The sequence below is a fragment of the Dendropsophus ebraccatus genome, chromosome 1 (assembly GCF_027789765.1).
Source record: "Dendropsophus ebraccatus isolate aDenEbr1 chromosome 1, aDenEbr1.pat, whole genome shotgun sequence".
NCBI classification, from domain to species: Eukaryota; Metazoa; Chordata; class Amphibia; order Anura; family Hylidae; genus Dendropsophus; species Dendropsophus ebraccatus.
The window spans coordinates 156973559-157000717 of NC_091454.1; the positions used below are offsets into that span (position 1 = coordinate 156973559).

Below are 27159 nucleotides of genomic sequence, written 5' to 3' on the forward strand. Positions count from 1 at the left end.
AAAAAGCTTTTTGCTGGAGTACCCCTTTTAAGACATTGTTTTTCTGTTCTTGGTCATAGTTGCTCAATGATGTTCATTTGCTGTAATAGGGCATATGGACAGAAATTGTCTCAATGAGAAAACCCTCTTTAAAGTTGCAATATTTAAGCAGTGAAATACTCTATTACCAGAATACTATAAAGTTGTCACTCGTTCATTGGATAACTACTGGTTGGGGTCCAACTGATGCAACTCCTACCGAATAGCAGAATGGGGGTCCCATGTCCCCCTTAAATGGAGGGCTGTAACCGATTAGCTCTTTCAGTGCTATATGACTTGAAAGGAGTGACAGTTTGCATGCTAACCCACTGCTCCATTAAAACGGGACATGGGACCCCAGTCTTCACTTCCTGGATAGAATGGTGATGTCACGACCCGACTCCCAGAGCTGTGTGGGCTGTGGCTGCTGGAGAGGATGATGGCAGAGGGATGCTCAGTGTCCCTCCAGTGATCTGTGTCCCCCTGCCATCATCCTCTCCAGCAGCCACAGCCTGCACAGCTCTGGGAGTCGGGTCGTGACATCACCATGTTATTCAGGAAGTGCAGCCTTGATGGAGTAGTAAGTGCAGGGAAAAAAGCACTTTATATGCATTTCCCGTAATAAGTGTATATTGTAATTTGTATAACTTTTGGGGGGCATTACAATACTTAAACATTTTCGCCGGACTTCTTCTTTAGGCCAGGGGTGGGTCCTGAACAAAGAAAAAAGATGCATCCCTTGTAAATTTAAGCTGGATGCCTGTGCTCCATTGCTTTAAAATTGTATAAGGTGGGGTTGTATTACTTGAACCCCAACCTACCATAGGAGGCTCTTTAGTTCCACCCACAAACCTAGCTTTAAATACAGACATTTGGTTGGATGACATTCACTATAATGTTTAAAGGGATAGTGCGGCGCTCAGCAATTATTCACAGAATAACACACATTACAAAGTTATACAACTTTGTAATGTATGTTATGTCTGTGAATCGCCCCCTTCCCGTGTCCCCCCACCCCCGCACGTGTACCCGGAAGTGTGGTGCGATATACATACCTGACGCATGTCGACTTCTGTCGATGCAATCTTCGGGAGGCTGGCCGCCTCGCTGCAGCCGTCCCACACACCGGCCCCCTGTGCAGCATCATCAACTGCTCAGCCGCGATTGGCTGAGCATAACTGTGCTCAGCCAACCGTGGCTGAGCAGTTATGACGTGGCAGAGGGGGGCCGGCAGAAGCGGGTCTGCCGGCCTCCCGAAGATGACGTCTTTGAAGAAGATGCGGATCAGGATCAGGTATGTATAGCGCACCACACTTCCAGGTACACGTGCGGGGGTGGGGGGACACGGGAAGGGGGCGATTCACAGATATAACATACATTACAAAGTTGTATAACTTTGTAATGTGTGTTATTCTGTGAATAATTGCTGAGCGCCACACTACCCCTTTAAAGGCTGCATTCTCACGTTCCTTGTTCCTCATGGAACACGGACGTGGAATACCTGTAAAGGACTCTCCCCCGCCCGGGCAGCATCTGTGATAAGATGCTGGGAGCGGGGGAACTGTACAGATATGTGCTGCGCTGTAATGAATCAGCCGTGCGGCGCTGTCATTACAGCGCGGTGCATATCTGTACAGTTCCCCCGCTCTTATTACAGATGCTGTCCGGGCGGGGGAGAGTCCGTTACAGGCATTCCATGTCCGTCTGAACGTAGGAAGGTAGCCTTAGCAGTTGGTTGACCAGGATCTGGATAACTTTCCAACTACTATAACAACCACAGTGTACTCGATAATAAAGAATAAATTGTGTGATTTTATTTGTGTGAATGTTTCCTGATTATAACATTATTCTCTTGTAGAAAACCAGAAAGGGTAACACCTTATAAAAACTCAGAAAATAAAAATCAAAGAAAGGAGGAAGAGAAGCATCAGGCACGATATAAGAGAGAAGGTAAATGGAATAAGCATGGACGTGCCAATGGAAGACAGATGGCGAATGTTGAAATAGAATTGGGGCAGCTGCCCTTTGATCCTAAATATTGACCAGCATGGATCACTTTAAATCTTAAAGACATAGCTGTAAGTTTAGAGGCAGGATATGTACTATGTAAGTGCTAATGAAAGGGTTGTGGTCACAGATGTCTTACTCTAGTGCTACGTGTCTGGTGTTCCCTGTTGTGCAGTCTGAGCTTTGCTAAAGTTTACTTTCATAATGATCAGATTACTTTTTATTTGCTTGCATGATTCCCTGTCATTCATGATCTCTGAATCACAAGAAGTCATGATTAATGTTTGTTGTGTTGTTCCATGTGCAATGTTCACCGTTTTCTTATGGAACACTGGTTACTCATTTAAGTTCTTACACTTCTTTAGCATCTTCCATGTGGCTCAAAAACTTTGTTCTCATTATTTGTAAGATAATGGAGACTAAATTAAAAAAAGAAAAAAAACTTTATTTAAAATTTTTGTGTATGAAGTCATTTTTACATATATATACAGTACACAAGGCGCTTCATTACTGCATTCCTTTTGAAGGCAGATGGATTATTTTAAATTCACAGTGAATCCATGGATTAGAATTCTGAGAAACAGTTATGGCCTTAAAGAATAGTATTGTTACAACTTTTTTCTTCCTTATAATAACAATCCTATCCAGTGGTCCTGCTCCACACGATCATAAATGCATCACTGGTCCAGTGACCTCTAGGTTTTTATTTCACTTGCCGTTCATACAAGTAAATATGGCTTCCGATTCGACCCTCTGGTAGATGAGTATGGAATACTGATGCTGTCCTCACATAATGGTTTGTTGTCAGAAATGGGTTTATTTCCTAGGAAGAAAAGAGAAATTATATAAAGATTCAATGGCTATACCATTCTCGGACATCTATCCCTATCATATCACTTCCAGGACTCATCTTTCTTTATACAGAAGATAGTTCTAAATTACAGCTAATCCTTACAAAGGAAAACAAATATGGCAGAAAATAGGAAACATATAACAGAGTACAGAACAAAGACTATTGATACGAAACCAAACATATAGCGCATCCATATTTAATCCGTAGTGTCATACAGGATGTTCAGGAGTTACAGAAACAGTGTAGTTCTCAGTGTTATGCTATTCACACAACTCCAAGTAACCTCTATACTGTATGTATAAGGTTCTTTTATGGAAACTCAATCAAATTAAGAAGAGAAAACTCCCAAGTAACCTATACCGAGGTTGCACAAACCACATAAAACAAGTTCTATGATGGTTTTTGGCTTCTCAATCATCTCCCAACTTCATTCTAGGTCCAGGTCTCAGCGTTGGTGCTCGCACCTATCAAACAGTTATGGCAGGTTTTTGCTCAGTTCTCATTAACTTTTATAGGAATTACAGATGCAGATTAAAACAGCCCACTCAGCTGATTTCATGACCACAGTCACCTCCAGCTGCCACAGCCAGGCCCCTGGGTGAAACCTACAGCTAGCTAAATATTCCGTGTATATGCCGTAACTGCCTGAGATGGAAGTAGCCCATTTTCCAGGTTCTGAGGGAGTGTGCTTCACTGTACAATTTCCTTCATGCCACATGACAACTCTGTATAGTCTGTGTTACTTCCACTAGAACCATAGGTGTGCTACATACACATACATCAAACATAAGTCTCGCAGAACTCCCCTAACTCGGAACAATAATTACCGATGCTACGGATGGGGGACAAAGTGTTATATACTTATACAAAGATGTCGGGTTCTAGTTACAGACTAACAAACCAATAGAGAAAAAAACTGAACCTCTAAATAATTATACAGAGAGAATCATTACAAGAAAATATATCTTTATTGATTAAAAACACATGATCAAAAACAGTGCAAAGGGAAACAGTGAATAACAACTGGAAAGATGCTTAAAAACAACAATGAACATACAAGTGGGGGGTAGTGCAGGTGGACCATATGGGATGAGAGTCTGAATAAAATGTAAAACTCTATCTGCTGTATAAATAAAGACACACACCTATATGCTTCTCCTAAGAATAGTAATTATGACAATACCAGATAGTAACAAACAGTACATTACCAAGGTAGGAATAGTAGAGATGTCCACCAGCAGCCCCCACCCCGACGTGCGTTTCGGCTGAACGCCTTTTTCAAAGGGGTACTGTCTGACTGAAAGGCCCCAATATATATACCCATACTCTTAAGGTGTTGACGCCACACAGTGTCCATGCTGCCCTGCTTCCGGGTCCTGCGTCTGCCCATACCGGCGCTGTGACGTCAATACGTCACGTCCATTGAACATGTAATGCTCGCTAGTCATATGATACATCATGTGACGTGCATCATAATCGCGCCGTACAGACACATGCGCACATAAGTAAGTTATAACTCATACTAAAAAGAAAGAATGTGCCACTGCCATCTATTGGGCAAAGGGTTATATTACACGCATAATGCATATATGGACTAATAAATTAGAAAATCACTATTACCGTCTTATAGAGGCCCATAACAAAATATATATAAACTGTAAAATACAGCCATCATAGTAAAAAAGCACTATAACATAAGACAGTGAACAGTGATATCATAAAATATTAAAATTCAACTGTTGTGACTTAAAGTGCATAATCAATAAGGCATGCCAAACGGAACAGCCCGTTACTAGATGCTATAATATAGGGTAGTGACATTGATCTGAGGACCATGTATATTAAATTGTGTGTACAAAATTACTGTATATACAGTAGCATGAAGGCATATGTATACATATATACACGCAATATATATATATATATATATATATATATATATATATATATATATATATATATATATAACACACACACACACACATACATATATGCATGAAGTAAGTGTATCTAAGGCAATAAAGTGGTATAATAAAATGGTGTCCAGATAATTTCAACCCAAAAAAATGTTATTAAAGATGCATAAAAATGCACATGCAATGATTGATGAACAAATAAATGATGGTTAGATTCATGATTATAATAAATATGACTAAAATCATAAACATGATTAAAAAGTGCAAGTGCAACACACGTGTATGGTGAATAAATAAACCACCAACAAAAGGGGGAGAAAAAAAATGAAGTGAGGGATTATTGATTATGCACTTTAAGTCACAACAGTTGAATATTAATATTTTATGATATCACTGTCTTGTTATGTTATAGTGTTTTTTTTTTACTATGATGGCTGTATTTTACAGTTTATATATATTTTGTTATGGGCCTCTATAAGACGGTAATAGTGATTTTCTAATTTATTAGTCCATATATGCATTATGCTTGTAATATAACCCTTTGCCCAATAGATGGCGGTGCCACATTCTTTCTTTTTAATATGAGTTATAACTTACTTATGTGCGCATGCGTCTGTACGATGCGATTACGATGCACGTCACATGATGTATGATATGACCAGCGCGCACCATATGACTAGCGTGCATTACATGACTGACGCGCATCAAATGTTCCATGGACGTGACATATTGATGTCACGGCGCCGGTATGGGCAGATGCAGGACCCAAAAGCAGGGCGGCATGGACGCTGTGTGGCGTCTACACCTCCCAGTAATTAGTAGCTTCATCTGCTTAGGGTAAACGGTATTGGTTACCAGATTAAGAGTATGGGTATATATATTGGGGCCTTTCAGTCAGACAGTACCCCTTTGAAAAAGGCGTTCAGCCGAAATGTACGTCTGGGTGGGGGCTGCTGGTGGACATCTCTACTATTCCTACCCTGGTAATGTACTGTTTGTTACTATCTGGTATTGTCATACTTACTATTTTTAGAAGCATATAGGTGTGTGCACTACCCCCCACTTGTGTGTTTGTTGTTGTTTTTAAACATCTTTTGTCGTGATTCACTGTTTCCCTTTGCACTGTTTTTGATCATGTGTTTTTAATCAATAAAGATATATTTTCTTGTAATGATTCTCGGTGTATAATGATTATTTAGAGATTCAGTTTTTTTCTCTATCGGTGTGCTACATACATAGTCAAACATCCATACCCTAAACTTTGGCTCAACAAGGTCAGGAGCCTTTTTCGAGTAGGTAGGAAAATGCCAACCTGGTTGTTCTTGGGTTTAGTGTACTCACCTTTTCTAGAACACTGAACATAACTAAGTGTGTTGGTAATCGCTTGCGATCATAAAATTCTGCATTCAGCCAAGCCAGGGGGCTCATGTAGAATAGATCAGCTTCATCAACATATGTATCATGGTCTTCTAAATCTGGAGGACACTCAAGGAAATTCATCTTGATGGGGCAATGAATGTGGCTGGGGAAAAACAAACAAACAAAGGTACAATTAAAGCTGCAGTTCTGGTAGAGTACAGTTAAAAAACTTGCACAAGAACTTAGAGCTGTGTAGCAATTTTAAGGGGCAAAATGATAACATCTGCAAAGACATAAATCAAAGAGTACCTATCATTAAAAAAAAACAAAAAAAACTTTTGACTGTGCTGCTGTAACCTCCTCTCCCCACTCTGTGTCTGAGACGTAGACGGCCTTATAGACTTGCAATGTAAGTCTTTCTGGGTCACATGGCACAGAGCTGGGGGTGAACGTGCTGCACATGTACTTTTCCTGAACGGTCATGGTCTGAACACTCTGTGCCAAGGGGTTGGCTCCTGTTGGCAATCTGCCTATATGCACTATTAGGGCATAGGAAAATGGAAAGGGTTTGGGGCCCCTGCTCTGGTTTAACTTTAATAAACTAGAGTAGAAGGCCAGAAGGAAAAGGGGTCCTTGGTTTGGTGGGTGGAGTCTCACCATGTGTCATGTAGTTGCCCATTTGAATGGGTAGCACGTAATGCTACCCTTTGCCTGCTGCAGAAAAATGGGTTTACCCAGAGATAACAGCTGAACAATGGAGGAGTCAGGGACCTATTACACGGCTCGATCATTAAAGAAGCAGTTCACTTTTTTTTTTTTCCGCCCCCCCCGGGAAGCCGCTGTCAAGTATACTTACAGAAGATGATCGGTGTCCCGTTCCCGTCGGTCAGTTCCGTCCCGCGGTGCCGTTCACGGGCGCGCGCTCACTTCCGCCGGCGCTGTGACTCCTCTTCTCTCCCTTGTCATTTGAACGCCGGAAGTCACGCGCTTCCATAGAGAATGCATGGAAGCGAGTGACTTCCGGCGTATAATCACTGGTCAGAGAAGAGGACTCGCAGCAGCCGGCGGAAGTGAGCGCGCGCCCGATGTGAACGGCACCGCGGGACGGAACTGACCGACGGGAACGGGACATCGATCATCTTCTGTAAGTATACTTGACAGCGGCTACCCGGGGGGGGGGGGGGGGGGGGGGCGAAAAAATAAAAAGTGAACTGCTTCTTTAAGTGTAAAGGAGTGCTGATCTACTAGATCGGTGCTCATTTACTGAGCAATTACACGGGCCGACTATTGAGCTGCAAGGGCAGCACGGGCATCATTAGTGCAGCTGTGCCATGCAGCCCTTGCCCTAGTGTAAAATAATTAAGTATTTACTTACCTTACCACGTTCCCCGCTGTCCTCGGGCCTTGCTCCATCTCTGCAGCTGCAACTCTGCATTCTGTTGCAGTCTTTGCACTGGCAGGGAGCACAGCCAATCACTGGCCGCGGTCCTGTCTTGGCCAGTGATTGACTAAGCAGCCTATCAGTGCAGAGACAGGACCAGAAAGAACAAAAGAACTGCAGACACTGGGGAAGGCGGAGGACACCGGGGAACTTAGTTAGGTAAGTAAATACTTTATTATTTTATACTACAATTGTCAGCCGTGCATCGCTGTTACATATAGCAATGCACGGCCGACTGTTTTAGGTCTGGACCAGATTATTATGCGATGATCGTTGTCATCAGCTGATTGCTCTCTATTACACGGACAGAAAATTGGTCTGATTTGGCCGATTATCACTCCATGTAATCGGGCCCTCAAAAAGGGGTATTTTCACTGACAATGACACAACACTGAATACTATGCAATTACGCTGCTCACCTGTAGTGGGGGATAGAGTGACAAGGCATGAGCACAAGAAGAGAAGAATTCTCCTTGTTACATAACTGTTGAATATTGCTCATTATATCCAGGGCGCCTCTCTGGTGAACCAGTCCGGTGTAGAGGGCAGGAAGCAGGTTTGATATAACTAAAAGGCCAATGGCTGGTTTCTTCCAACGTTTAAGACTAGAAAATGAAAAACCTGGAGGTTGAATAATAATTTGTGTAAGTATAAGGAAATTCACCAACAGAAAATCGATAAAAAAAAAAAAAAAAACACGTCTCTCAATGTCGCTACAAGGGATGCAATACACCTGAAGCATCACACCTCATAGGTTTGACTACAAGCATTACAGAATTGAATACCTGCCACATTGTTTATACTACTCCATACACCTTCGATATCTGATAGCCAAACGTTCCACCATTATCTCTGCGGCCAGACTGCTCTGACTGCACATTATGTCTCCCAGAACAAAAGGGGTTGGGGCAGTGAATTTCTATTTTGCTCCGACCCCTATCACTACTGACAGCATCTGTCGGTGGATCGTTGGGAGAGCCCCATGCACCTTATACCGATGGACGAATCTGTCACGAGTGATGGGAACAGCTGACTAAAGTATAAGGTTTAAGGTTCACACAGCACATTATGCTTCTGAAATTCATTTTTGGAAAGGAGACTGTATTTGGGATGTAAACAGCCCAAAGAAGAAGTCTCTTGCACTTAATTCTATGTGTATAACTGGTATTTGAATTGAAGTATTACATTGAAAGGGGAACTCCGGATAGGAATTATTAGTTTTTTTTTAATTAACCCTTAGAGGACCGGGCCAATGTCAATTTTTGCGTTTTTTTGTTTTTCCTTGTGCTTAAAAGGCCATAGCACATTTTTTTCACCTAGAAACCCACATGAGCCCTTATTTTTTGCGCCACTAATTGTACTTTGCAACGACAGGCTGGATTTTTTCATAACCAGCGAAACCAGAAAGAAATTCAAAGTGTGGTGAAATTGGAAAAAAAAAAAACGCATTTATTTTATTTGGGGGTTTTCGTTTTTACGCTGTTCGCCTGGGTAAAACTGACTTGTCATATATGTTCCTTAAGTCATTACGATTACAACGATATGTAACATGTACAGTCATGGCCAAAAGTTTTGAGAATGACACAAATATTATATTTTCACATGATCTGCTGCCCTCTGGTTTTTATGTGTGTTTGTCAGATGTTTTTATCACATACAGAAATAGAATTGCAATCATATTATGGGTATATTCACACGGGCGGGCCCCCCAGCGAGATTCTCGCTGCGAGCCCGGCAGGTCCTGTCAGTTCCCATAAACTACATACTTGCTGCGGTCTAAACGACCGCAGCGAGTATGTAATTATACCGCGCTTAACCCCTTCTACTCCCGCCGGCTGTAAGCAGCATACATTACCTGTCCTTGCTGCACGGGTCCAGCGTCCTGCTCTCCCGTCCGGCCAATTAGTGTGTTGCCCAGCCGCAGCCACTGATTGGCCGGGCGGGAGAGCAGGACGCCGGACCCGTGCAGCAAGGACAGGTAATGTATGCTGCTTACAGCGGGGGAGCCGGCGGGAGTAGAAGGGGTTAAGGGCGGTATAATTACATACTCGCTGCGGTCGTTTAGACCGCAGCAAGTATGTAGTTTATGGGAACTGACAGGACCTGCCGGGCTCGCAGCGAGAATCTCGCTGGGGGGCCCGCCCGTGTGAATATACCCTATGAGTAACAAAAGCTTATATTGACAGTTAGAATGAGTTAATGCAGCAAGTCAATATTTGCAGTGTTGACCCTTCTTCTTTAGGACCTCTGCAATTCTCCCTGGCATGCTCTCAATCAACTTCTGGACCAAATCCTGACTGATACCAGTCCATTCTTGCACAATTAATGCTTGCATTTTGTCAGAATTTGTTGGTTTTTGTTTGTCCACCCGTCTCTTGATTGACCATAAGTTCTCAATGGGATTAAGATCTGGGGAGTTTCCAGGCCATGGACCCAAAATCTCTATGTTTTGTTCCCTGAGCCAATTTAGTTATCACCTTTGCTTTATGGCAAGGTGCTCCATCGTGCTGGAAAAGGCATTGTTGATCGCCAAACTGCTCTTGGACGGTTGGGAGAAGTTGCTCTTGGAGGAGATTCTGGTACCATTCTTTATTCATGGCTGTGTTTTTAAGCAAGACTGTGAGAGAGCAGATTTCCTTGGCTGAGAAGCAACCCCACACATGAATGGTTTCAGGATGCTTTACAGTTGGCATGAGACTGGTGGTAGCGCTCACCTCGTCTTCTCCAAATAAGCTGTTTTCCAGATGTCCCAAACAATCGGAAAGGGGATTCATCAGAGAAAATGACTTTACCCCAGTCCCCAGCAGTCCACTCCCTGTACCTTTTGCAGAATATCAGTCTGTCCCTGATGTTTTTTCTGGAGAGAAGTGGCTTCTTTGCTGCCCTCCTTGAGACCAGGCCTTGCTCCAAGAGTCTCCGCCTCACAGTGCATGCAGATGCACTCACACCTGCCTGCTGCCATTCCTGGGTAAGCTCTGCACTGCTGGTAGCCCGATCTTGCAGCTGAAAGACTTTTAAGAGACGGTCCTGGCGCTTGCTGGTCTTTTTGGGCACCCTGGAGCATTTTTGGCAACGATGGAACCTCCCTCCTTGAAGTTCTTGATGATGCGATAGATTGTTGACTGAGGTGCAATCTTTCTAGCTGCGATACTCTTCCCTGTTAGGCCATTTTTTTGCAGTGCAATGTTGACTGCACGTGTTTCTTTAGAGAGAACCATGGTTAACAGAAGAGAAACAATGATGCCAAGCACCAGCCTCCTTTTAAAGTGTCCAGTGGTGTCATTCTAAATCATGACAGATTGATCTCCAGCCCTGTCCTCATCAACACCCATACCTGTGTTAATGGTGCAATCACTGAAACGATGTTAGCTGGTCCTTTTAAGGCAGGGCTGCAATGATGTTGAAATGTGTTTTGGGGGATAAAGTTCATTTTCTAGGCAAATACTGACTTTGCAAGTAATTGCTGTTAAGCGGATCACTCTTTATAACATTCTGGAGTATATGCAAATTGCCATTTTAGAAACTAAAGCAGTAGACTTTGTAAATTAATATTTGTATCATTCTCAAAACTTTTGGCCATGAGTGTCTAACTTTCATTGTATCTGATGGCCTGTAAAAAATTCAAACCATTGTTAACAAATATATGTTCCTTAAAATCGCTCCATTCACAGGCTTATAGCGCTTTTATCCTTTGGTCTATGGGGCTGTGTGAGGTGTCATTTTTTGCGCCATGATGTGTTCTTTCTATCGGTACCTTGATTGCGCATATACGACTTTTTGATCGCTTTTTATTACAATTTTTCTGGATTTGATGCGACCAAAAATTAGCAATTTTGCACTTTAGGATTTTTTGGCGCTTACACCGTTTACCGTGCGAGATCAGGAACGTGATTAATTAATAGTTCGGGCGATTGCGCACGGGGTGATACCAAACATGTTTATTTATTTATTTTTATTTATAACATGGGAAAAGAAGGGCGATTCAAACTTTTATTAGGGGAGGGGGCTTTTTATTAATAACACTTTTATTTTTACTTTTACACTTCTACTAGAAGCCCTCCTGGGGGACTTCTAGTATACGAGTACGTCCAGGGTCGCCTAGGGGTTAAAAGGACATTAAAAGTTATATAGATGTGTCTATATAATGTATTACCATATCTGTGCAGTTCGCCTGACATCCAGGAAGTAAAGAAAACTGGCCTCTGTGCCAATCCACTTTGTCTCCTGCTCCCCCCCCTCAGGAGACAGAGATTACATGCCTCTGGCTCACATTGAGTTTGCTTGCTGAGCACAGGCTGATGATGCAGACTTTACGGAGCAGGGCGTGATGTCACAGGAAGCTTGGCTGGATCTTGTCTTCCACCCCCGAGTGATTCATCATCTCGGACCAGCCTCTCTATCCTACACCTGAGCAGACAAGGCGTGATAGAAGCAGCTGCTGCAACTTCACTGATTGTGCAAAACTCTGCAGTGAAATTAGGGCTATGAAGTCCTTATTATGGGGCTCAACTTCAAAGATAAAAGAAGCTTGATCATAATACTTTACTTTATTCCAAAATCAGCATTACAGGTAGTAACAGAGTGCTGTGTGATGTTACAGGTAGAGAATACAGTGCGCTGTGTGGGGTTACAGGTAGAGAATACAGTGCGCTGTGTGGGGTTACAGGTAGAGAATACAGTGCACTGTGTGGTGTTACTGGTAGAGACTGAGTTAGACAGATAAGCAAAGCTATATGCTTCTGCAGCAGGTTTATTTTTTTTTCTTTTTACCTCTACCTGGAATTCCCCTTTAAGTTATAGTAAGCTAAAATTGACTACCCTTGTGTACTCTGATGGCACTTTATTAAAATATGAAACCACACTCTACTGTACAACTTAAGAGTTGGAAGTGGTGCTAAGCCACAGCCAGGCATGCCTCCTACCTTCCCCTCCTGTCCTGCTTTCAGTAACTAAAATCATACAGGGCAGGAGGGTTGCAGAAAGGAGACATGCCACTACAGTTCAGCACTACACCTGACTCTGACCTTACGACCCCCCCCCCCAAACTGTTGCATAGCTGCCAATCAATCCATGTCCCATCCTGGGGGTCATTTGTCTTCTGATGTTGCTATTTGCGTAAAAAAAATTTGCTTTAATAAGCTGTACAGTAAGTGTGGTTGTATAACTTAACAAAGGACAGTCAAAGACAAAAGTAGTTAGTTTTTGGTTATATTAAGCTAACTGTGGGTGACTGCAGGTATGTACGAGGTACGCAGCTAAGAGATTCCCTTTGTATACATCCAGGGTTTTGGTTGGAAACCAATCAAAAGGAGCCTAAGTTTGACATATGAGTCAACAGTTCTGTAACATTTTAAAAGAAAAAGTTGGCAAACAAACATGATTACAAAAGAAAGCAGCTCTTACCACAGAAGATCATGCAGAGTGGGAGCACCGGATAGATAAATCTAAACTCCTTATGACTCAATGTGCTAGAAAAAAAAAACAGAACAGACATTACAGTATGTACAACACTTGAATGAAATTTCCTGTTTCACCTAATGATGCAGACACACAACTTCTTAGCCTTGTCCGATTTTCCCTACACAGAAACAGAAAAATGCTCCAGTTGGTCCACAGACCACCTCCGACTGTATAACAATCTAGGTCTAGAGGGTGCGTCTTACATTTTTCCTCCATTTTTAGAGGTTCAGGAGGGTAATACAGCTGTACTAAACGGGCTGGGGGCTCAAACCTCTAATATACAACCTAGGTTTTATAAAGTTCTATTACAGCTCTGCGGCCATGTCACTTGTGACGAGTTCAGAGAGATGAAGCATGAACCGCATCCAGACTGCTGCTTATTGGTCATTATGTGAGAATTGATTTGTATGACACTACCTTGCAAAATCTGCAACCGGTTATGAACTTAGTACATGACAGTTGCGTCCGGTTGTTACCATTTTTTCATTTTATATTCAGTGTACTTCCTACCTATATATTAGGATAGTCCAAACCATAGCTACAAGTAGAACGAGGTATCTTCTTGGTGCCACCATACAGCCGTGTATAAAAAATGGTAAGTGTGTGCCAATGATGACTGGAAATCCCTGAGTGATGTACCAGTGCCATGGATGAGACCCGTAGAAGGAGCCAATATTCTGAAGTACATTAAATTTCAAAAAATTCCACTGAACAACTGTCCACTGTAAAAGAGAGAGAGAGAGAGAGAGAAAAATCCCAACACTCATGTTAATTCCCTGCAGCCATAGGACATTCAGATTATCATGACAAAAGTGGAAAATGTGCCACTATAGAAGTGCTCTGTGACATGACTGGATGCCATACATTATACATTGTAGCAGAAAACACAGTTATCATGCATGATGTATCGATATGATATGATGAAATAATGCCCCCTGCTGTCAAAACTGTGCAGCAACCACATGTGTATTATAAGATTCAGTCAGATGTACTAAAAAAATAAAATTGTTAAAGTTGTGCAGAAATGTGTGCATCTAGTCCAAAGTTAGAAAAAAGGGTATAATGGAAGTATAAAATAATGCCACATATAGATTACGGTCAGAAGCCATTTTAGTATGAAAAGTAGCACATCTTAGAGATTGACAGGTGTAAAAAAAAAAAAAAAAAACGCCGATACAGCAAATTTCATACTGAATCCACAAATGTTTCTTTAGCCGTTTCCTTAGTTTTACACATATTCTGTTTACTCTTCAAAATGTATATACCTTTTTTATATATTGTATAGACAATAGATATGTTTAGACCAGGCATGTCCAAAGTCCGGCCGGAGGGCCATTTGCGGCCCGCGTTTCGAACTTTTACGGCCCCCCAGGTATCCAGCTTGCTATTATCTGCCTGTGTTATAAAGCATATAGCATGTAGCATGTAAAATGGTCGGCCCTCGCACATGTTCACTTCATCAAATTTGGCACTCTTCGAAAAAAGTTTGGACATGCCTGGTTTAGACAATGTATTTCATGAACAAAATCCACTGTGGATCCACAGTATGAATTTGAGGCATACTTTCACATTTCTTATTTACAATTCCATGTCAGAAATATAAATGTAGAGTCACACCTAAAACAACACTGTATCAGAGTCTGAAATATGGAAGGTAAAAATGTGAACATACTGCATCTGTATATGAAATAGTAAGTTATATATACTGATATACATCATGTAGACACTAATAACTTAACAAGTTTGCTTGTTCTTACCTTTCCAAAGTATACCCAGTCAATTATTACTGAGCCTCCAAGGGTAAGCATTCTGCAAAATATATAGAGCACTTATATATTACATTCCACTCAGTATAATCCATTGTGCACAGAAACCTGTTATCACACTATGGGATCCGAACTTGTCCCTGATGGACACTCACGTATACAGCTTGATGGAGTGAAACCACATAACCGAAATGCATCAGTTAATGGCATGGTTTTTTCGTGTCATTTGCTGTCATTTACCCATATTCAGCTGTGCTGGTTGGAGCGTCATTTTTTGCACCACAATGTCAAGTTTTTATTAATATTATTTTTTTTCTGATAAATAAAGTGACAAAAAATCCACAATTGGCTCTTTTTTTCCTCTATTCGTTTACGCCATTCACCTTACCTGAATAATCGCTTTGTGTAATAGCTCCTGTTAAAATTTGATGATTATGCTTGTCTTTCAACATGTTGTAAAAAAATAGAACAATAGCGATGGCCTGCTGGCTGTCGCTCAGTCTAAAAGTTGTGGCGGCGGGAGACCGCCACTATCACCTATAGGCAGGCCCTCCCACAGCTCCCAGCGCCCGCACCCCAACCCGGGTTTTACCCAAGTGCTGTCGGCACTTGTAATAGCACCGGCGGAGCAAGCGGGGCATGGGGAGCAGCCCATGTAATAAGGCCTTTACTGTTATAGCTTAATAGATCGGAAGATTGCTCACACTAACATATATGATATGTATATTAATTTTTATGTGTTTTATATACAGTACAGACCAAAAGTTTGGACACACCTTCTCATTCAAAGAGTTTTCTGTATTTTCATGACTATGAAAATTGTAGATTCACACTGATGGCATCAAAACTATGAATTAACACATGTGGAATTAGATACTTAACAAAAAAAGTGTGAAACAACTGAAAATAGGTCTCATATTCTTGGTTCTTCAAAGTAGCCACCTTTTGCTTTGATTACTGCTTTGCACATTTTTGGCATTCTCTTGATGAGCTTCAAGCGGTAGTCACCGGAAATGGTTTCTACTTCACAGGTATACCCGGTAAGGTTTAATAAGTGGGATTTCTTGCCTTATAAATGGGATTGGGACCATAGGTTGTGTTGTGCAGAAGTCAGGTGGATAAACAGCTGATAGTTCTAGTGAATAGACTGTTAGAATTTGTATTATAGTAAGAAAAAAGCAGCTAAGTAAAGAAAACGAGTGGTCATTACTTTAAAAAAAAAAGATCAGTCTGTCCGAAAAATTGGGAAAACTTTGAAAGTGTCTCCAAGAGCAGTTGCAAAAACCATAAATTTCTACAAAGAATCTGGCTCACATGAGGACCGCCCCAGGAAAAGAAGACCAAGAGTCACCTCTGCTGCGGAGAAGAAGAAGTTCATCCAAGACGCCAACCTCAGAAATCACAGGTTACCAGCAGTTTAGATTAGAGACTAGGTCAATGCCATACAGAGTTCTAGCAGGAGACTCTTCTCTCCAACAACTGGTAAGAGGAGACTCTGTGCAGCAGCCTTCATGGTAAAATAGCTGCTAGGAAACCACTGCTAAGGACAGGCAACAAGCACAAGAGACTTGTCTGGGCTAAAGAACACAAGGAATGGACATTAGACCAGTGGAAATCTCTGCTTTGGTCCGATGAGTCCAAATTTAAGATCTTTGCTTCCAACCACTGTGTCTTTGTGCAACGCAGAAAAGGTGAACGGATGGACTCTAAATGCGTGGTTCCCACCGTGAAGCATGGAGGAGGAGGTCTGATGGTGTAGGGGTGCTTTACTGGTGACACTGTTGGGGATTTGTTCAAAATGAACCAGCATGGCTACTACAGCATCTTGCAGCAGCAGGCTATTCCATACGGTTTGCGTTTAGTTGGACCATCATTTATTTTTCAACAGGAAAATGACCCTTAAACACACCTCCAGGCTGTGTAAGTGCTACATGACTAAGAAGGAGAGTGATGGAGTGCTACGAGATGGTTTGGGGTGAGCTGGACCACAGAGTGAAGGCAAAATGGCCAACAAGTGCTAAGCATCTCTGGGAACTCCTTCAAGACTGTTGGAAGACCACTCAGGTGACTACCGCTTGAAGCTCATTAAGAAAATGCCAAGAGTGCAAAGCCATAATCAAATCAAAAGGTGGCTACTTTGAAGAACCTAGAAGACATATTTTCAGACATATTGAAGAACCTAGAAGACATATTTTCAGTTGTTTCACACCTTTTTGTTAAGTATATAATTCCACATGTGTTAATTCATAGTTTTGATGCCTTCAGTGTGAATCTACAATTTTCATAGAGATGAAAATACAAAAAACTGTTTGAATGAGAAGGTGTGTCCAAACTTTCGGTCTGTACTGTACAAAATGGTAAAGAGGGGTGATTTTAGCTGTTATTGGGGGAGGGGCTATGTCATATTTCTAAAGACTTTTTTTCTTTCACACTTTTTAAGTTTCCCTGGGTGACTATTACATTCCTACATTACAATACTAACACTGGTCAATGCTATGCCATTGCATAGCATTAACCAGTGTTATCAGCAATCAGAAGATCACAGAGCTGACTGCACGGAGGTAAGGAGAGCTCCTCCAGCAGTCAGTTAAAACGATCGGGACCCTTGCACTCACACTGTAAAATATAAATATATTTTAAAAATGTATAATGTTCAATGTACATATATACTTCCATTGATTGGCAGCAGTAAGGGTGACACAGCCCTCTCTACTGCCGCCAATGTTTGTGTCAGGAACTGTAAGGCTGCATTTCCCGATTCTCTACTCTGCTCAAGTGCTGCCGAACAGCAGCAAGGTCCCCCTTCCCCGCCTGTACAGTATATTCTTATATAGAGTATATACGACCGACTGCCTGGACCACTGTGATTTCAGTATATTACTATTGACTGGGAGTAGTAAGCAGCTGTAATAAGTACAAGTATTATATAAATTTATTAAAGCAATGTATTCGCAAAAAAATATAAACATTTTCAATCCCTGGAGTATCCCTTTAAAGATGACCTGTCACCCCCCCGTGCCGGGGTGACAGGCTCCCGAGCCCCAGCTAGATCCCCTTATGCTGACCTCATCCCGCGGAGTCCCGTTCTCAGAGCCGGTCCCGGGACGGACATATCCCGGTCAGAAGCCGGCGCGCGCGCTGTGGAGATAGGTCCGGCGTCCATAGAGAATGAATGGAGCCGGCTCCATTCATTCTCTATGGACGCCGGACCTATCTCCACAGAGCGAGTGCCGGCTCCTGGCCAGGATATGTCCGTCCCAGGACCGGCTCCGGGAACGGGATGAGGTCAGTATAAGGGGATCTAGCTGGGGCTCGGGAGCCTGTCACCCCTGCACGGCGGGTGACAGGTCTCCTTTAATAAATACATTTTGAGCCATAATTTTAAACAATTTAGAGGGTTTTTTTTTTTTTTTTTTTAATCTTGGAGCTAGTGGACACAGAGGCTTTAACAGGATGCTATTACTTACCCAACAGGTATACACTGATGAATGATCAAGTTTATTTTTTTCTGTTCTTTGGAAAAATGATACAAGAACAATGGAACCCAAAGAATTACTGCAGTTGGCCGGATGAGAAACGCCAAAGCCACGAAAAGCAAGTACTTGGTGCTATAAAACAAGAAAAGTAACATTCCTTACAGGTAAGCCATTGCATCTACAAGGAATGTTTACATCCAGTTATGAAGAGGTCTCACCTGTTCTTTGTCTGTGAACCTTCCAGGGGGTAGTAATACAAAGCCAGAGTGCCAAGTACTGTTTCCATGGTGTTTGTTAGAGTTCTGGAGGAGCAGTACCATGTAAACCAGGAGCACAGCTGACTGAAGAACTGCAACAACATGAATACTAACGTCACTCAACATTTCTCATTTAACGTCACCTACAAAATAGTCAAGGTCTGAACACTATGCCAGGGCTCCACAGCAACACAGGGTGCCCGAGACTTGTAGTAAAATCATCTTACTGCACCTGTAGCCTCAATCATGGGCAACCCTGGAAAGGCCTTGAAATATAAAAGCAGTAAAAAGTATATTTAGGGGTTTTCAAGCCTGATGGATATGATGGGTATGTTTTCAAGATGAATCCTGACATCTTACTGACTTGGGCGCCCCATCAGGTTTTCAGTATGTCTGACAGCCAGAATAGTACTGTAGACAACTCTATGTCTGCCCCCCAAAAGACAAGCACCAGTATAAAAACATACCACCCATTTTGCTACATTGGAATTTTCCATACACCGCACAAAACTGTAGAGTTTTATATCTGCAATGCCAGAGAACACGGCCTGGATCAGTCTTGGAAGCCAAATCTGCAGGGAAAAACACAACATGCATAACTTATAGCATAAAAAAACACTGCTCATATGAAGTTAAAGTGAACCTGCTAGCTAATCTATTACCATCATGTTATAGAGCAGGAAGCGCTGAGCAGATTGATATATATCTTTTTGTGAAAAGATGAAGTATAACATTTAATATGTTGACTGAAATCCCAGATCATTCCATGTAAGGAGTCCAGTGGGCGGTGTCACTCAATGGACTGGACTCTTCAGCATGGAAACATTACAGATTTCAATTAATAAATCACATGTTATACTGAATATTTTCTCATAAAAATATATATCAGTCCACTCAGCTCCTTCTGCTCTATAAAAGGATGCTAATGGCTAAAGACAAAACTAAAATTCTAGGCATTTTGAAGAAGGTTAATTTCTATAGTTCACTTCAAAGTGATTTCAAGTGCTGAAATGCAGATGAAAATCAACTTTCTCATATATATATATATATACATATATATATATATATATATATATATATATATATATATATATATATATATATATATATATATATATTTATTTATTTTACAGTGCAGCCAAAATGTACAAAACATATAATTATGGAGATATCTGAGTGCTCATGCAGCAGAATCGCTGTGGACCTGCAAACAACACAATACATTACATTGTGGACATGTTGCTGATTTTGAATTCCTAATTAATGTCAATGAGGAAAAACTAACTGTTGGGACCATCTGCAATTTCAAGAACAGGGTCCAGAGTTTCCTATCACTCCATTTATTCTCTATGGCAGTTCAGCTATCTCTGGCAGCACCTATTGAGAATAACTGAAGTGGCGCTGCTTCTGCACATCCTGCTGCTCCATTTTCATGGAACTTAGGTCCCAGTTCTTGAGATAGTTGGGGAGGCCAAGCAGTTGAACATCCACCTGATTAAATAGTTATCCCCTATACTGTGAGTTTGCATTGTATGAGGAGGTGTGGTACACTTACCAGTAAGAAGACATCATCCTTGCCAATCCAATGTAAACCTTTATAAACAATGGCGAACATCAGGGGGTATGTGAACCCCCTCAGACCTTGGTGCCATTCCCATGTTAAATAGCCATAATTACCATTGTTAAGGTAAATCCAACATAGGATCACATCTAGAAGTATTCTACAGTACAATGTTCAGTGCAATAACTCCACTATATGCCACTGCTGATAGAAAACAGAACCACAAGAGACAGAAGGATCCTGGCTATGACAAATCTCAGATAAATGCAGTTTTTGGCAAAGGGAGTTGACTACAACAACCATAACATTTTCTTTGGCTTGGGTTGAATAATTCTTCTAAACAACACAATGGATCTGGAGCATCAAGAGACATTCTCCTTGTGTGTTATTCCCATCCCTACAATAGATATTATCAATGCCAACATGTCCGCACCAGTACAAAGTACAAGGAAGTTGTTATGGTGCCAAGGTAAAACCTGCCCATAGAATTATGTAAGGGCCATATATGAGTTGATAGATAATACTGCTATTATAGGAAAGGATATTTGAAGGTCATATTATGCGCCACTTCCAAGGATTGCCAGTATTCATCCGGGACAAAGCTGGTCTGTACCAAACTGCAGTTAAGTATCCGAAAGGCCACCGCCAACAAGACAAGGTAAGCATTTTCTCCAAAGAGACCTGCGGGAGCAAAGCAAGAGATGACGGTCACATGACAACACATAAAGGAACCATCAAGGTGTATTATACTGTGTATATGATTCACCAAATACAGTTAATGATGGTAGCGGGGATGCTGATAATATAAGGGACCGGTCAGGTCTGCTTAGATCCAGCACTGCCCTAATGCTGGGATGATCTGACAGAACTGCTGTGACAGCCCAGTCTAGTTACTATTGAGAAATAGAGTGTAAACCGTAGCTCTAGCCCCATCCATATCACCCCAGACTGTTCAATACTGCAAATGAGCGTGGACTGGGTCTCTTACATGGCCTGATAATCATTTAGCATGGGCTGCACGGACATCATTAGCGATGTCCGAGCAGCCTTTGAGTAAACGGTTTACCTGTCCATGTTGTAACAGCCCAATCCTAGCTTCAAGCTGATATATTCCCTAACAAGGTATCTGAGAACAGCTTTTCTAAACCAGATCAGTTAAAGGGGTTATCCAGCGCTACAAAAACATGGCCACTTGCTTCCAGAGCCAGCACCACTTTTGTCTCCAGTTTGGGTGCAGGTTTTGCTGCTCAGTTTCATTGACGTGAATGGAGCTACAAATGGCACCTGAACTGGAGTAGTGTAGTCTCTGAAAGAAAGTGGCCATGTTTTTGTAGCGCTGGATAAGCCCTTTAATTGTATAACGCCCTATTCACACATCCTGTTCCTATCCGCAATTGCGGATCCGCAGAAGAATAGGACCAATGTATTTCAATGGACCCATACACACATCCGTGTTGTGTACTGGGCTGCAATCCGTTCCGCAAAAAAAAAATAGCTGAATAGCGGCTGCAGAAAACTGACATGTCAGTTTTTTGCGGCGCCGCTAGGGCCGGAACTTATACTATGTGTATACGCTCCGTCCGGGAACCCATAAACAACAATGCAATGTATATTCTCATAATAATCATGGCCGTTCTACAACGGTCGTGATTTTACAAAAATATAAGTTGTGTGAGCCTAGTGCTGTATGGAGGCACTGTATGGCAGAGAACAGCTCAATGCTACTGAGCCACAGCAACTCTGTACTGTCAGTGTGAATGAGGCCATAGGCTGCATACATGTTGTTACTAGCAGTTGTTCTGCCATGCTCCAGATACAGTAATCGGGGTACTTATTCGCTCGGGGAGATTTTGTATTGCACCAGTACTGTAGTGGGAATTAATTGTAGTTCTGTTTCCACGGTTCTTCTCACACTGGTCCTGCTTATAGATCTGCCAGCCTTAACTAATCTGCTCCTATAATCCCAGGGGAATGTGGCGTACACATACCTTAAAGCGGTATTTTCATTTCATCAAGTTATCCTTGCTCAATTCATTCCCTATGGGCTTTCACAACATTGCTGACGGCCTGATCCATTCATTCTGGGCTCTAATGTTATGGTGTTCTGGGGATGGGGATAAATTGATGAAATGAGAAAACCCCTTTAAGGATGAGGACTAGAGATGAGCGAACCTTGAGCTTGCTCGAGTCCATCCGAACCCGAACTTTCGGCATTTGATTAGTGGTGGCTGCTGAACTTGGATAAAGCCCTAAGGCTATGTGGAAATCATGGATATGGTCATTGGCTGTATCCATGTTTTCCAGACAACCTTAGAGCTTTATCCAAGTTCAGCAGCCACCACTAATCAAATGCTGATCGTTTGGGTTCGGATGGACTCGAACCTGGTTCGCTCATCTCTAATGAGGACCTTTGATCCTGTACACATGACTTATGTTTTACAGGATGGATAATGCACGTTTGACTTTGGACATCTATAAGGCTAGTTTGACATAATCTGTGACTTATATTACAGAATTCCTTCAAATAACCAGCCAGAAACAAGTTGAAAGCACTATTTTTTTTGTCCAGTTAAAATCCAGTGAAACGATGGACACCAGCAGGTAATCCGACAAACCCAATTAAAGCCGATGGGGTTTGTCACACTGGTAAAGTCCATCCTGCAGGAGACTGACCACCTCTGTTTACTGCTGTTGAAAGGATCTGCGACAGAGAACCTAACCTTAGGCTGGTCAATATAAGCACCAACACTTCTTATAAGCCATATTGGTCCAGCACAACAATGCACACTAATGCATTTCGAACATCACTCATCACCCTGTAGGTAAGATGTTTGTAATGCAGTAGTTACTCAATGTGGACCCCAGGTTTGCCCTGTGATGATGTTTAACATAGATTAATACAAGTACTATGTATCCGCACTGCTGGGCGGCTATGACTTATAAGAAGTGGCACCTTGGCTAATGACCTGGGCACGGCCTCTCTGTGGGATCAGTCATTGAGGTGTGCTGGCCATCTATATACTATTCTTGCTGCCATATTATCAGGCCTTCTCTCTGCTCCTGCACTTGTTTGGTTCAGTATATCCCCAGGTGGCAGTACTGCAGCCATAATAGAGATGGTAAAATGAGTCCATGTTACAGACTAACACAGGGATGGGGAACCTTCAGCCCTCCAGCTGTTGAAAAACTGCAATTCTCATCATGCCTGGACAGTACATAGTTTTGCAACAGCTGAAGGGCAGAAGGTTCCCCATCCCTGCTCTAACAGAACAGTACACAGTACTACAACCATAAAGATGGGTGCCTCCAGTGTGCACAGAACAGTACACAGTACTACAACCATAAAGATGGGAGCCTCCAGTGTGCACAGAACAGCACACAGTACTACAACCATAGAGATGGGAGCCTCCAGTGTGCACAGAACAGTACACAGTACTACAACCATAGAGATGGGAGCCTCCAGTGTGCACAGAACAGTACACAGTACTACAACCATAGAGATGGGAGCCTCCAGTGTGCACAGAACAGTACCACAACCATAGAGATGGGAGCCTCCAGTGTGCACAGAACAGTACACAGTACCACAACCATAGAGATGGGAGCCTCCAGTGTGCACAGAACAGTACACAGTACTACAACCATAGAGATGGGAGCCACCAGTGTGCACAGAACAGCACACAGTACTACAACCATAGAGATGGTAGCCACCAGTGTGCACAAAACAGCACACAGTACTACAACCATAGAGATGGGAGCCTCCAGTGTGCACAGAACAGTACACAGTACTACAACCATAGAGATGGGAGCCACCAGTGTGCACAAAACAGTACACAGTACTACAACCATAGAGATGAGTGCCACCAGTGTGCACAGAACAGTAGAAAGAACACTGCAACATGGTTATATCAGCTCAACCATACCTCAGTGAAATTTGTGTTGGAAGGCTCTCCAGAAACAGAAGCACGAGAGACCTATACTGCGGGCCGTGCCCCGTGTACATATACAGGAGAAAAAGGATTTCGGTCTCCAGCTTCTTAAAAAATCCAAATTTTATTGAAACGTCATCATCTAAAATATTCTCAGGTTAAAAACACGCCGACGCGTTGCGAGGTAGACACCTCGCCATGGCCATGATTAAGAGGTGTCTACCTCGCAACGCGTCGGCGTGTTTTTAACCTGAGAATATTTTAGATGATGACATTTCAATAAAATTTGGATTTTTTAAGAAGCTGGAGACCAAAATCCTTTTTCTCCTGTATATGCACAGAACAGTACACAGTACTACAACCATAGAGATGAGTGCCACCAGTGTGCACAGAACAGCACACAGTACTACAACCATAGAGATGGGAGCCTCCAGTGTGCACAGAACAGCACACAGTACTAAAACCATAGAGATGGGAGCCTCCAGTGTGCACAGAACAGCACACAGTACTACAACCATAGAGATGGGAGCCACCAGTGTGCACAAAACAGCACACAGTACTACAACCATAGAGATGGGAGCCTCCAGTGTGCACAGAACAGTACACAGTACTACAACCATAGAGATGGGAGCCACCAGTGTGCACAGAACAGCACACAGTACTACAACCATAGAGATGGGAGCCTCCAGTGTGCACAGAACAGTACACAGTACTACAACCATAGAGATGGGAGCCTCCAGTGTGCACAGAACAGCACACAGTACTACAACCATAGAGATGGGAGCCACCAGTGTGCACAGAACAGCACACAGTACTACAACCATAGAGATGAGTGCCTCCAGTGTGCACAAAACAGCACACAGTACTACAACCATAGAGATGGGAGCCACCAGTGTGCACAGAACAGCACTACAACCATAGAGATGGGAGCCACCAGTGTGCACAGAACAGCACACAGTACTACAACCATAGAGATGGGAGCCTCCAGTGTGCACAGAACAGTACACAGTACTACAACCATAGAGATGGGAGCCTACAGTGTGCACAGAACAGCACACAGTACTACAACCATAGAGATGGGAGCCTACAGTGTGCACAGAACAGCACACAGTACTACAACCATAGAGATGAGTGCCACCAGTGTGCACAGAACAGCACACAGTACTACAACCATAGAGATGGGAGCCTCCAGTGTGCACAGAACAGCACACAGTACTACAACCATAGAGATGAGTGCCACCAGTGTGCACAGAACAGCACACAGTACTACAACCATAGAGATGGGTGCCACCAGTGTGCACAGAACAGCACACAGTACTACAACCATAGAGATGGGAGCCTCCAGTGTGCACAGAACAGCACACAGTACTACAACCATAGAGATGGTAGCCTCCAGTGTGCACAGAACAGCACACAGTACTACAACCATAGAGATGGGAGCCTCCAGTGTGCACAGAACAGCACTACAACCATAGAGATGGGAGCCACCAGTGTGCACAGAACAGTACACAGTACTACAACCATAGAGATGGGAGCCTACAGTGTGCACAGAACAGCACACAGTACTACAACCATAGAGATGAGTGCCACCAGTGTGCACAGAACAGCACACAGTACTACAACCATAGAGATGGGAGCCTCCAGTGTGCACAGAACAGCACACAGTACTACAACCATAGAGATGGGAGCCACCAGTGTGCACAGAACAGCACACAGTACTACAACCATAGAGATGAGTGCCTCCAGTGTGCACAAAACAGCACACAGTACTACAACCAGAGAGATGAGTGCCACCAGTGTGCACAGAACAGCACTACAACCATAGAGATGGGAGCCACCAGTGTGCACAGAACAGCACACAGTACTACAACCATAGAGATGGGAGCCTCCAGTGTGCACAGAACAGTACACAGTACTACAACCATAGAGATGGGAGCCTACAGTGTGCACAGAACAGCACACAGTACTACAACCATAGAGATGGTAGCCTCCAGTGTGCACAGAACAGCACACAGTACTACAACCATAGAGATGGGAGCCTCCAGTGTGCACAGAACAGCACACAGTACTACAACCATAGAGATGAGTGCCACCAGTGTGCACAGAACAGCACACAGTACTACAACCATAGAGATGGGTGCCACCAGTGTGCACAGAACAGCACACAGTACTACAACCATAGAGATGGGAGCCTCCAGTGTGCACAGAACAGCACACAGTACTACAACCATAGAGATGGTAGCCTCCAGTGTGCACAGAACAGCACTACAACCATAGAGATGGGAGCCACCAGTGTGCACAGAACAGCACACAGTACTACAACCATAGAGATGGGAGCCTCCAGTGTGCACAGAACAGCACTACAACCATAGAGATGGGAGCCACCAGTGTGCACAGAACAGTACACAGTACTACAACCATAGAGATGGGTGCCACTAGTGTGCACAGAACAGTACACAGTACTACAACCATAGAGATGGGAGCCTCCAGTGTGCACAGAACAGCACACAGTACTACAACCATAGAGATGGGAGCCTACAGTGTGCACAGAACAGCACACAGTACTACAACCATAGAGATGAGTGCCTCCAGTGTGCACAGAACAGCACACAGTACTACAACCATAGAGATGAGTGCCACCAGTGTGCACAGAACAGTACACAATACTACAACCATAGAGATGGGAGCCTCCAGTGTGCACAGAACAGCACACAGTACTACAACCATAGAGATGAGTGCCACTAGTGTGCACAGCGCTGCGCCTCCTGTACAGTACACTATAGTGACAGGAGGTACACGGGGTGCAGGCGGCTGGCACTGAGCTGAGTCCCCAGCACGCAGCCTCCCATACATTGCAGGTACCTGCTGTGGCCGCCGCCTCCGCGCCCTCCTTACTGTACAGCTTGGACTTCCTCTTCCGGAGCTGCACGGTGCCCGCTGTGCCCGGCCTCCCGAGGGACCGGCTCCTGATCACCTCCATGGCTCTGCCCGCTCGGCTGTCATGGCACACCACGCCCCGCTGTCACTTTCTCGGGCTAGGCAACCTGCAGAGACAACCCCTTTCGTCCTGAACATTTGTGAGATCTGTCGAGACTGGCAAATTCATTACACCGGGCTCC

The 27159-nt window shown here is 43.2% G+C and overlaps 2 protein-coding genes across 2 annotated transcripts in view; one reads left to right on the top strand and one right to left on the bottom strand.

Annotated features, from left to right (window-relative positions):
- The window catches only part of CCPG1 (cell cycle progression 1), a 34823-nt gene extending 32354 nt beyond the window's left edge, over nucleotides 1–2469 (top strand). The window contains exon 10 of the mRNA XM_069982500.1: nucleotides 1877–2469. Within this exon, the coding sequence (XP_069838601.1) occupies nucleotides 1877–2060 (184 nt within the window). The 3' untranslated portion in view covers nucleotides 2061–2469. The remainder of the gene's footprint in view (nucleotides 1–1876) is intronic.
- On the bottom strand, nucleotides 2450–27159 carry PIGB (phosphatidylinositol glycan anchor biosynthesis class B). Its single transcript, XM_069982511.1, has 12 exons — nucleotides 26903–27159; nucleotides 20660–20795; nucleotides 20109–20226; nucleotides 19021–19125; nucleotides 18515–18645; nucleotides 18288–18428; nucleotides 14812–14863; nucleotides 13565–13776; nucleotides 12998–13062; nucleotides 8014–8215; nucleotides 6136–6316; nucleotides 2450–2848 (listed from the first exon to the last, which is right to left on the bottom strand). Exons 1-12 carry the CDS (start codon nucleotides 27018–27020, stop codon nucleotides 2729–2731), a joined length of 1581 nt encoding a protein of 526 aa, XP_069838612.1. The 5' UTR covers nucleotides 27021–27159; the 3' UTR covers nucleotides 2450–2728.

Coding starts and splice junctions, on each gene's coding strand:
- PIGB (XM_069982511.1), bottom strand. CDS start 27,020: ATGGAGGTGATCAGGAGCCGGTCCCTCGGGAGGCCGGGCACAGCGGGC. Junction 20,796..26,902: donor GGAGGCGGCGGCCACAGCAG/GTACCTGCAATG, acceptor TTGCTCCCGCAG/GTCTCTTTGGAGAAAATGCT. Junction 2,849..6,135: donor TGTTCAGTGTTCTAGAAAAG/GTGAGTACACTA, acceptor TTTTCTTCCTAG/GAAATAAACCCATTTCTGAC.